This window comes from Malaclemys terrapin, chromosome 3 (genome assembly GCF_027887155.1).
Source record: "Malaclemys terrapin pileata isolate rMalTer1 chromosome 3, rMalTer1.hap1, whole genome shotgun sequence".
Classification (NCBI taxonomy): domain Eukaryota; kingdom Metazoa; phylum Chordata; order Testudines; family Emydidae; genus Malaclemys; species Malaclemys terrapin.
In genome coordinates this window covers 141,878,592-141,891,241 of record NC_071507.1, presented here as the reverse complement: position 1 = coordinate 141,891,241, position 12,650 = coordinate 141,878,592, and the positions used below count along the sequence as shown (strand labels likewise).

General features: G+C 37.6%; 1 protein-coding gene across 2 annotated transcripts in view; it reads left to right on the top strand.

Moving 5' to 3' along the window:
- The window catches only part of ZNF292 (zinc finger protein 292), a 61,547-nt gene extending 49,810 nt beyond the window's left edge, over nt 1-11,737 (top strand). For both annotated transcript variants that reach the window (XM_054021401.1, XM_054021402.1), the window contains one exon: nt 3,604-11,737. In XM_054021401.1, the coding sequence (XP_053877376.1) occupies nt 3,604-10,812 (7,209 nt within the window). In that variant the 3' untranslated portion in view covers nt 10,813-11,737. The remainder of the gene's footprint in view (nt 1-3,603) is intronic.
- Nucleotides 11,738-12,650: the final 913 nt, after the last annotated feature.

The window sequence follows — 12,650 nt, the reverse complement described above, 5'->3', positions numbered from 1 at the left end:
GTTGCTTTATGATTCACCATTGAGGGGTTAAGTTACAACTTAACTCTGAAGTATTTTGCTTTTTATGGATTTAGAACTGATTCTGTATCCTAAACTCAATCAGTGTATCTCAGTTAATCTTGTATGTAGGGTCACCCATTGTTCCAAGTCTCTGTTACGTCTTGCTTGTATTATTTAATGTTAATCACTTTAAGTCTTGTCCTCCCTTGAGTTGTTTATTCTATAGGTTTTGGATCCATAGATAATTGTTTTAAGAGGAAAAACAAGTTGTTTTCAGTTAGTATATCCTGTGGGATTATACTCACTTGTCCTCCTACTCCTTCCTTCATTCAAGGTTACTTTACTTTTTAAATTTGGATTGGATAGAAACAACTGGTTGCCTGAAGAGTTGTGGTCCAGACCTTGAGCCATGTGCATTATATGCCTAATATTTTTCCTAAAAACAGAAGTCTTCACTGAATGAGCTGTGAATCATTCTCCCTGATAGTAGAAATTTAAGACATAGGAATAGGACTGTTTATTCATAAATACGATCACCTTACTTCTCATTTAAAGTCCCGCTACACTGCTGAAGAGTGTAAAGTGAATATAAATGTAACAGAATTATACAAATGTAGGGCTGGAAGAGACCTCGAGAAATCATCAAGTCCAGCCCCTGTGCTGAGGAAGGAGTAAGTAAACCTAAACCATCCCTGAAAAGTGTTTGTCCAGCCTGTTCTTAAAAACCTCAAATGATGGGGATTCCACAGTGTCTCTTGGAAGCCTATTCCAGAGCTTAACTAGCCTGATGGTTAGAAAGTTTTTCTAATAGCTAACCTAAATCTCCCTTGCTGCAAATTAAGGGCTGGTCCACACTAAGCCCCCCAGTTCGAACTAAGATACGCAACTTCAGCTACGTGAATAACGTAGCTGAAGTCGAAATATCTTAGTTCGAACTTAAAGGTACTTACCACAGGTCCACACGCGGCAGGCAGGCTCGCCCGTCGACTCCGCCTACTCCTCTCGTGGAGCAGGATTACTGGTGTGGACAGCGAGCACTTCCAGGATCGATTTATCGCGTCTAGACAAAACGCGATAAATCGATTTCAGAAGATCGATTGCTTCCCACCGAACCAGCGGGTAAGTATAGATGTACCTTAAGCCTATTACTACTTGTCCTACCTTCAGTGGGTATGGAGAACAATTGATCATTGTCCTCTTTATAACAGCCCTTAACATGTTTGAAGACTGTTATCGGGTGTCTTCTTTTCTCATGACTAAACATGTCCTTATTTTTTTTTATTTTTATTTTTTTAATGTTTCCTCATAAGTCAGATTTTCTAGACCTTTTGTCATTTTTGTTGCTCTCCTTTGGACTCTCTCCAGTTAGTCCACATCTTTACTAAAGTTTGGTGTCCAGAACTGGACACATTACTCCAGCTAAGGCCTCACCAGTGCCAAGTTGAGCGGGACAGTTACCTCTTGTGTCTTACATATAACACTCCTGTTGATACACCCTAGAACGATATTAGCCTTTTTTTGCAACTACATCATATTGTTGACTCATATTCAATTTGTGATCCACTATAACCTCCAGATCCTTTTCAGCAGTATAACTACCTAGTCAGTTATTCCCCATTTTGTAGTTGTGCATGGGATTTTTCCTTCAAGTGAAGTACTTTGTCCCAGGCTATTGAATTTCTTCTTGTCTTTAATTTGTCAGTTTTGTTTTTAATTCTAATCCTTTCCTCCAAAGTGCTAGCACGCCTTCCCAGGTTGATGTCATCTACAAATTTCCATTCTAATATCCAAGTCATTAATGTAAATATTGAATAGGATCGGACCCAAAACTGACACCTGCAGGGCCCCACTACGTATGCCCTTCCATGTTGCATAAATTCTCAAAGATTGCTTCAGCTAATTCCTTAAATTCTCTAGGATGAATTTCATGACTTGAATATCTCTCTAATTTACCTAAATATTCTGTAACTCGTTCTTTCCCACTTCTGGCTTGCATTCCTTTTCCTTTGTTGTTAGTATTAATTGTGTTGAGAATCTGGTCAACATTACCCTTTTTAGTGATGATTGAAGAAAATAGGCATTAAACACCTAAGCCTTCTTGATGTTATCAGTTATTAGCTCTCCTTCCTTGCTAAGTAGAAGACCTACACTTTCTTTTGTCTTTCTTTTCCTCCTAATATATTTAAAGAACCTCTTCTTATTACCTTTTATGTCCCTTGCTAGGTGTAACTCATTTTGGTCCTTCATTTTTTTTTGTTTTTGTCCCTATGTGCTTGTTCTTTTCTTTGGCACTCCTCCTTAGCAATTTGTCCATGTTCTGTAGGATTCCTTTTTGATTTAGCAGTCACTAAAGAGATCCTGATGGAGCCATATTGCCCTCATACTGTTTTTCCTTTGCATCAAGATAGTTTGCAGTTATGTCTTTAATATCATCTCCTTGAGAAACACCCAGCTCTCCTGAACTCCTTTATCCCTTAGATTTTCTTCCCATGAGACCTATGTACCAGTTCTCTTAGTTTAAGTCTGCTATTTTATTTTTGCCATTGTGCTCTCACTCCTTCCTTTCCTTAGAATGATGGTCACTTTCACCCAAATTGCCTTTCACCTTCACAACCAATTTTTCTCTGATTCTTTATCTCCCAACAATTGTATACATTCTTGATTATATAATGCAGCACCTCTTCCCTTTTTACCCTGCCTGTCCTTGAATAAGCTATACCTCTCTATACCAATATTCTAGTCATGAGACTTATCATAGAATCCTAGAATATCAGGGTTGGAAGGGACCTCAGGAGATTATCTAGTCCAACCCCTTGCTCAAAGCAGCACAAATCCCCAGACAGGTTTTTGTTTGTTTGTTTGTTTGTTTTACCCCAGTTCCCTAAATGGCCCCCTCAAGGATTGAACTCACAACCCTGGGTTTAGCAGGCCAATGCTCAAACCACTGAGCTATCCCTCCAAGTCTCTGCCTGGGGGTGTAAAGTGGCCTTACTGTAAATGAGAATCAGGGTGCTGTGTGTATTGCTATAATTAGTGTAACTAGGAAGGTTAGAAGACTTATTGATTACCACACTTCCGCTTCTGTGACCAGAATTCAAGTCCTAAGTTGAAGGTCCTAAGTTAAATGAATCTGATATCAACAGAGTCCCTCTCAAAACTGTAACATACAATTTGGCATAATTGGTCGGTTTTGTTTGGGAAAGGCCCAGTACTTCATTAGTACAAAGACTGAACTACTGAACACACTCCTAAAATAAGTAATCCTAATAGGGCAACATGCGGGAGCCTTCTGCATTTTTCATTTGTGTGTGAATTTTAAAAAGGCTGGTGTTTCAGATTCCTTTACCAGCCTGGAAACCAAGTAACCCAAGCAAATCATAATGCTCAGGGCTTTATTTCATTGTGGTGCACAGTTCTACAGTGTGAGCTACTAAACTATCATTTTTTAAAACATAAAATGTGAATAATAAACACCTTATTATGATTTGCCTTTACAATTTCTTGAAATTCAGGATTTAACAATGAAAATTATCTTGTATTAACACATGCAGAAACAGTTGAAATAAATTGACTTTTTAAAATTTGTGTCTTTGTACATTGCAGATTGAAGCTGCTGGACTTGCAACCTGCATTGAACTGTGTGTGAAAGCACTGCGTTTGGAATCCAGTGAAAACACAGATGTCAAGATATCCATTTGCAAGACTATCTCCTGTTTGTTGCCTGATGATTTGGAGGTTAAACGTGCTTGTCAATTAAGTGAATTTCTTCTTGAGCCCACTGTGGATGCATACTATGCTGTTGAAATGCTGTATAATCAGCCTGACCAGAAATATGATGAAGAGAATCTTCCAATACCAAATTCATTACGCTGCGAGCTCTTGCTTGTATTGAAAACTCAGTGGCCTTTTGATCCAGAATTCTGGGACTGGAAAACTCTAAAACGTCAGTGTCTTGCATTGATGGGAGAGGAGGCATCCATTGTATCTTCAATAGATGAGTTGAATGACAGTGAAGTATATGAGAAGGTTGAAGACTGCCAAGAGGAGAATAAAGAAACTTCTCTGAATGGTCTTGCTGGCAATTTTGATGAAGCTACAAGTCTGCTTAAAGGCATAAGAGATGAAAAGCAGAAAAAGAGAGAAATTAAAAAACTGAGAGAGAGGGGATTCATATCAGCTAGGTTTAGGAACTGGCAAGCCTACATGCAGTATTGCGTGTTATGTGACAAAGAATTCCTTGGTCATAGAATAGTTAGGCATGCACAGAAACACTATAAAGATGGAATTTACAGTTGCCCTATATGTGCACACAATTTTAATTCTAAAGAAACCTTTGTTCCTCATGTAACTCTACATGTTAAGAAGTCCAGCAAAGAGAGACTGGCTGCTATGAAACCACTGAGAAGATTGGGAAGACCTCCTAAAATTGCAACCACCAGTGAGAATCAGAAGGCTGATGCCATATCCAAACAGGAACAACGACCCATTAAAAAGAATAGTCTTTATTCAGCAGACTTCATAGTGTTCAACGATAATGATGGTTCAGATGATGAAAATGATGACAAAGATAAACCTTACGTACCAGAGATAATACCAGTTCAAAAACCATTGCCTGTTAATGAATTCACTTGTCCAGTAACATTTTGTAAAAAAGGTTTTAAATACTTTAAAAATTTGATTGCACATGCAAAGGGGCATAAAGATAATGAAGAAGCAAAACGTTTTCTTGAAATGCAAAGCAAAAAAGTGATTTGCCAGTACTGTAGACGACATTTTGTAAGTGTTACTCACCTCAACGATCACTTACAAATGCACTGTGGCAGCAAGCCCTACATCTGCATACAGATGAAATGTAAGGCAGGTTTTAACAGTTATGCTGAGCTGTTAACTCATAGAAAAGAACATCAAGTCTTTAGAGCAAAGTGTATGTTTCCTAAATGTGGCAGAGTGTTTTCAGAAGCATATTTGCTCTATGATCATGAAGCACAACACTATAATACCTATACCTGCAAATTCACAGGCTGTGGAAAAGTTTACCGTTCTCAGAATGAACTAGAAAAACACGGTGAAGATCATAATAAACAGCCTGAAAAAGTGTTAGAGATTGAAAGCCAAACTAATCGAACTGATCTCATTCAGTGTTCAAAAGCTAATGAAAACCCTGAAAGGGTCACTGTAAAAAAGGAATTGATCTCTCCTCTAGACAATAACACAAGTAACTTTACTGAAGCAGAAAGTAATGTGTGGGATCAAATCAAAGTAGAATCAATTGGGACAGAGAGAGCAAATAAATCAGCCAGCACACTGAGGCAAGCTGATTCCCTGTCTGTTGATGGTTTGGAGCAATCTGTCACTGGTCTGGTAAAGAAAGAAGCAACCATTAGAATCAGCAACATCAGGATGCCTATTCTTAGCCAGAAGGTCCGGGATAACTTTGTAAGAAGAGGAAAGTTAGCTTCTGCAGGCAGTAAAATAGATACCAGTAAATCTGTAGTCCGGCAGTTGTGTTCAGCAGCAGAAGATTCTTGCAGTGATTCTTGTCTTCCAGTTTTCCAGGAAAGAAAGGAGGAGGATTGTTTCAGTCAATCCCAGAATATTCAAAACATTTCTGTAAATTCAGACACACCAAAAACAGAAGCTCTTGCATCAAAAAGCCTAGAAAGACAAGTAAGTAATATGATGCCCTTCAGCATGCAGAATCAGACAGGTTATCGAAACAACTTACCCATTTCCAAACTTGACCTTCAAGACAGTATTAAGAGTGCAACTAATCCGTTTAATTTGCCCCTGAAGACATTAGAGAGTATTATATTTCTTCCATCACAGTCCAGCCTAAGCAGTTCTTTAGTTCCAGCTGTACCACCAGCAGCACCAGTTCAGAAATTTAACTGTCAAGTTGAGGGGTGTACTCGAACTTACAACTCCTCACAAAGTATTGGCAAACATATGAAGGCAGCACATCCTGATCAATACGCTGCTTTTAAAATGCAACGTAAGAATAAGAAAACCAGAAAACCCAGCAATTTGCAAAATATGCCTAGTGATGGAAAGATTGTGTATTTTTTGCCATCGCAAGTAGACAACCCCAATAATGCTGCTTTTACATCCCAAAACAAAACTAGTGTAAATGCTGCTTGCTCAAGTCAGTTGCAACATGTTTCAAATACACTTTTCCCAACCCACTTAGAAACTTTATCTAATCCAATGATACCAACAGTGGAAAGTGTCATAAATCCAGTCTGTATTAAAAGTGAACCTGAGAGTGTTTTATGTTCCCAAATGGAAAATCTATCCAATGCAACTTTACCTTCACAATTAGAAGATCTGGCAAAAACAGTTATGCCTTTGACTATTGACAGTGGTTCAGATCCCTTTCTTCCTTTACCTGCCGAAAGCAATTCCATTTCTCTCTTTCCTTCACCAGCAGACCATGTCCCAAATTCAGTCTTCTCGCAGCTGGAAAACAATACAAATCATTTTTCATCACAGCTAGAAGGAAACACTAGTTCTGTTTTTCCAAAGGAGGAAAGTGTTGATGAACCAATTTTTTCTTCTCGAGCAAATAGTGAAAATAACTTCAGTGAAACCACCTCCCAAGTTCCAGCTTCAGAAAAGGTGAAAAAGGATCGTGGACGGGGTCCAAATGGAAAAGAAAGGAAGCCAAAACATAACAAGCGAGCAAAATGGCCAGCAATAATTAGAGATGGCAAATTTATCTGCAGTAGGTGTTTCAGAGTTTTTACTAATCCCAGATCACTTGGTGGTCACTTGTCTAAACGGTCTGTTTGTAAACCCATTGAGGGATCAGAAATTTCTCCAGAAGCCCTGCAGGCTAATGGACAATCTTCTCTACTTGCCAGTATGATTCTTTCCTCAAATGTAGGAAACTTGCAGCAACCCCAGGAGTCTACATTCAATCCAGAAGCATGTTTTAAAGATCCATCATTCCTACAGTTGCTTGCAGCTGAAAATCGTTCAGCTGCTTTTTTGCAGACCATGTTTCCACGGGCTAGTGTGGCTAACTTTAATCCAAGTGGGAATGAGGAAGGAAATGAAATTATTAAACAAGCCTTGGAAACTGCAGGCATTCCAAGTACATTTGATAACACTGAAATGCTTCCACATATAGTTACAACTGGCTGTGTCACTGGTACAACTCAAATGAATGCAGCAGTTCTCTCCAATACAACTGTATCCCCTCTCTTGCAGACAGTCTGCAACACAAGTACCCTACTAACAAACCAAAACCGGGCCCTAAACAACAAAATTCCTTCATCGGATGACTGCAACAATTTGCCTGTTTTTGCAACAGATGATTTAATGCTAAAGACTATTGAAAATGGCTTGTGCTCTGGCTCATTTTCTAATTCTGTTGCAGCAGCACAGAATTTTGCAAGTAATAGTTCGCGAGTTTCGGTTATAAATTGTCCCAAGAATTCAGGATCAAGTACCTTGAATAAGAAGGGGAGCAGTGCTTCAAAGAGAAAGAAAAAAGCAGCTACTCCATTGCTTGCACCTAACTCTTCACAAAAATTAGTAGTAAATGATTTAACAACAATGGGACTTCTAGCCAAAAGCATTGAAGGAAGTGTGCAAGTACCAACAGATAATTTTCAATCAAACTTACTGGCAAACTGTGAGTCTCAGGTGTTGGTGGAAAATCTTACACAAAAACTAAATAATGTTGACAATCAGTTGTTCGTGCCCAATGTCAAAGAAAACTTCAAAACTAATCTTGAGTCTCATGCAGCATTAGCTCCTTTAACAATAAAAACTGAAAATGGTGACTCCCAAATGATGACTCTGAATGCCTGTGCTCAAGGAAATTCTGATTTACAGATTTCAGAGGACAATGTTATTCAAAACTTTGAGAAAACCCTTGAAATAATTAAGACTGCTATGAATTCCCAAATACTTGAGGTAAAAAATGAAATCCAGGATGCGGTCATTGGGTCAACCAAGAATACACAAGTAAATACTACAGAACTCCCTCCAGCAAACTGTTCACAGAATGTTAAGTTACCCAACCATACCCAATTTGCAGTACACACTAGGGATGTCATCACTGCAAAGAGTAACTCTTCTCAACCTGAAACTTCTCAAAAGGATGATGTTCAAGTGTTGGAAATTTTAGAGGGTTTGCAGAAACTGAGATTAGAAAATGATACGTCCAGTCAGGTGTCTGATAGTGTATCTCCATGTCCTCCAGCGGATACACTAGCACCGCTTACTGCTGTTGTATCAACTGAGAATACATCCGTGGCCCAGCCATCTTCAGAGACAAGTAATATTCAATTTAGTGACAAAGTCCACAAGCCTTTTGTGTGCCAGGACCAAGGCTGTGATTATAGTGCTATGACAAAGGATGCATTATTTAAACACTATGGCAAGGTACATCAATACACTGCAGAAATGATACTGGAAATCAAGAAGCATCAATTGAAGTATGCCCCATTTAAATGTGTTGTAACTACCTGTCCAAAAACATTCACAAGAAATTCGAATCTCCGAGCACACTGTCAGCTGGTGCATCACTTCACAACGGAGGAAATGGTAAAATTAAAAATAAAAAGACCTTATGGAAGACGATCTCATAATGAAGCTATAAACATAACCCAACGGCCTGTTGAAATAAAAAATCTACAGACTCTAATAATGAAAAGTAAAAACGAACCTCGGTTGGTTAAAGGACTTGAAGTAAAGAAGGAGGCTGTCATACAACCTGTAAAAATCCCAGAAAAGCTAATCCCAGAAAAAAAAAATCCTGAAAAACTGGAAAAAGCTCCACAGGTGCTTAGCGTTCCTCCAGAGCAATCTAATGCAGCGTCTTTCAGTAATATACAGATACAACCAAAAGTACGCAAAATTAGGAGGCATCGGAAGGAGAAAGAAGAAAGAAAACGCAGGAAACCAGTAACCAAATCTCTTGAGTTTCCTACTAGATATAGTCCTTACAGACCATACCGATGTGTCCATCAAGGCTGTTTTGCAGCTTTTACAATACAGCAAAACTTGATTCTTCATTACCAGGCTGTTCACAAATCAGATTTGCCTGCCTTCTCTGTGGAGGTTGAAGAAGAAAGTGAGCCAAGTAAAGAAGAATGTGATGAAGTTGAAACCAAACAGACAGTGAAAGAATTCAGGTGTGAAGTGAGTGACTGCTCGAGAATATTTCAGGAGATTACTAGTCTGATACAGCATTATATGAAGCTTCATGAGATGACTCCTGAGGAAATCGGAAGCATGAAATCAGCCCTAGATGATGGACGATTTCCATGTGATCAATCTCAGTGTAAATCTTCATTTACAGCCTATTTTAACTATATTCTACATCTTGAAACAGATCATGGAATTAAGATAAGGCCAAACAAAGTAGAAGAAGATGGCATATACAAGTGTGATTGTGAGGGCTGTGATCGTATGTATGCAACTAGATCAAACCTTCTAAGACACATTTTTAATAAACATAATGATAGGCATAAAGATCACTTAATAAGGCCCAGGCGATTAACACCAGGTCAGGAAAATATTTCCAGCAAGGCAAACCAAGAGAAGCCAATAAAGTCTAAACATAGAGGACTGAAACACAATAGGTCAGGAAAGGAAGGAAACAGATTGTCGATAAAGACCAAACGAAAGAAAAATGTTAATTTGGAAAGCAAGAATACAAAAGGTGGGCAGATTCAAGAAAACAAGGCTTATTCCCTGAAACGTGGAAAACATGTGTATTCGATAAAGGCTATAAATGATGCCTTATCTGAATGTACAAGCAGATTTGTAACACAGTATCCTTGTATGATAAAAGGATGTTCCTCAGTTGTTACAAGTGAGAGTAATATAATTAGACATTATAAATGTCATAAGTTATCTAAGGCATTTACTTCACAACACAGAAATCTTCTTATTGTCTCAAAAAAACACTCTGTCTCACAAGTAAAGGAAGCATCCTCTGAACAAGAGGAAGCCAATAAAAAAAGTGATGTGAAAGAGTCTGATCCATGTTTGCCAGAGAGCAATGATGACTTGAGTACCTCTGCATTACCACAGAGTGAAATTGAGAAAGGCGAGAAAGATGAAGTGGATGAACTGACAGAACTCTTCATTACTAAATTGATTAATGAGGATTGCATGTGTGCTGAAAATCCAGCTAAAACCTCTTCCAGTGTAAATAGTAACTTTCAGGAAACTGTCTCCTGCCACTCAGAAAAACAAAAATCGAATAATTTAAAGAGAGCAAATAAAGAAAAAAACCTCTCTCAGAATAAAAAGAGAAGACTTGAGAAACCTGAAGAAGTACTGGCAGTTGAATTAAGTAGCATGCGTAGGGAGGAAGAGACTGCTGTTGCTATTCAGACCGCTGAAGAGCAGCCCACAACTTTTGATTGGAGTTCATTTAAGCCTATGGGATTTGAAGTATCATTCCTCAAGTTCCTTGAAGAGTCTGCTGTGAAGCAAAAGAAAAATGCTGAGAGAGACTACCATAGCAGTGGAACCAAAAAAGGGTCTCATTCAAACTCAAAAAAATCCAATGAAAAGACCTCCTTGGCAAGTAGTAATGTTACATGGTCCTGTTCTGAAAGTGAAACCCTTGTACAGTTTGCCAACCCATCACAACTTCAGTGCAGTGATAAAGTAAAAATTGTTTTAGACAAGACTCTTAAAGACTGCACTGAGCTTGTGTTGAAGCAACTTCAGGAAATGAAACCTACTGTCAGTCTGAAAAAACTTGAAGGACATTGGGAGGATGATCCAGCAGCTACAGTTGCAAAAGAAATTCTTGTGGGTAATGAGGAAGGGGAATCACATTACTGATAACTGTGTTTTAAACATGATCTGTAATACATTTTTATTTTGAATAGGAAGCCATCAAGCATGCTAGTAATTGTGAAGCTTTTTTATTTTGTTGAAGTGATTTAACCTAGCAGAAACATGACATTAGTCATGTAAATTTCTTATTTGTTTTTATCCCTATGGGACTCGAGGAACAGAATCATTGCTTCAGTTTTGTAAATAGTTGGTCAGAACTTCAACTTTCTATCAAATTGTCCTTTCCATTAACTAAATCTTTGTGAATTGTCTGTGATTGGTATCTTTCACCAGGTCACTTCTCATGTATAACAGTACTTTTATTTGTAGATACATTTTTTGTATATATTTATTATTGTAAATCATTTGCTGCCACCAGCAGTCTGTAAGTCTAAACTATTAAATGACACATTTATATTCGGAATTTTAATTTGTAACGAAGCGATCAAGTTTTTAAAATTGTCCTTTAATCATTTTAAATTAAGAACTTTTTGAACTAAATCTAGATAAGTCTGCCATATCCAGTTTATTTTGCTTAAAGCATTTATTTACAGGAAAGAAGCTGGATAAGATCACATTTCATATGTTCAGCACATACTGACAGTTCTCATTTTTTGTAAATTTTAACATCCAGTATCTTTGGATGGTATTCATATGTAGTTAAGTCATAAATTTAAATAGTTTTCCTATAACTACATTTTTCATTGCTTTTAATTGGGTACAAAGCTATTATGATTCCATAATACAATGGAAATGTGAATAAAAATAGTTTGCTACATTGGAGATTTTAAACAGCATTTGGTATTGAAGAACCTGTTGTGAATGTGATAGAAAATTAGTAGTGTGGAGCAGTGTATATATTTGAGGTGGTGATTTGTGAAGTAGCCCAGTATTGCCTTAAATAAAATCACATTTCATTTCTTGTTTTATACATGTGATCTTATGAAGGTTATTTTTGTTTCTGTACCTTAAATTGATGTATAGTTTAATTTTTTTGTTTTTTTTTAAAAAATGCTACTTTGGAAACAGTGGGATCTGGGGGAGAGTTTTTTGGTTTTTGTTTTTATTTGTTTGTTTTTAAATAATGGCTTTTAAAATGTGTTTATTTTGACCATACCAGAGTGGTATCTATCTATAAATATGAGTCCTCATGCCATGTCATTTAAAACTGAATAAGTGGAGCACTTTCTAAAAAGAAAGGTAGAGATTGTGAACTCATAGACAAAATATCTGTACTCTACAGGTGGCATAGGTTCCCTCTGCACTCATCTTTCCTCTTGCTGACTGTTTTTGGCAACGATTTTGCCTACTCTGTATTTCCACACTGGAATGAGCATTGGAAGCAGTGCCGCCTGTCATAACTGGGATTTGTGAGATCTCTCTTTATGCTGCTAACTGCAGTGACAAGTATCTAATTTGTTTAGTAACCTAAACAGTAAATTAGTGGGAGCTCTCATTATCCAAGAAAATTTAAAATGTTTTAAAACAATGTATAAGATTATCCTTAATTTACACTGAACCAGCCAGCTATAGTGTTTGGTACCAAAAATCATTTTCCTTAGATTCTTCACTTTTTTTTATAAAATTCAATACCCATGTTAGCACCTTTCCTTATTACATAAGAACTAAACATGTTGATGTTAACAGTCTATACACACACACACACACACACACACACACACACACACACTGTTTATGATTGCATTTCAGACTTAGCAGTGAATCTATACTGTTCACAATCACTTGTTTCTAATTAGTTTGTTTCTCATATGTTAGTACCTAGGGACCAGATCCACAAATGGACTTAGGTGCTGCAGTGCTCAGCAACACAGTGCCTACAAAAT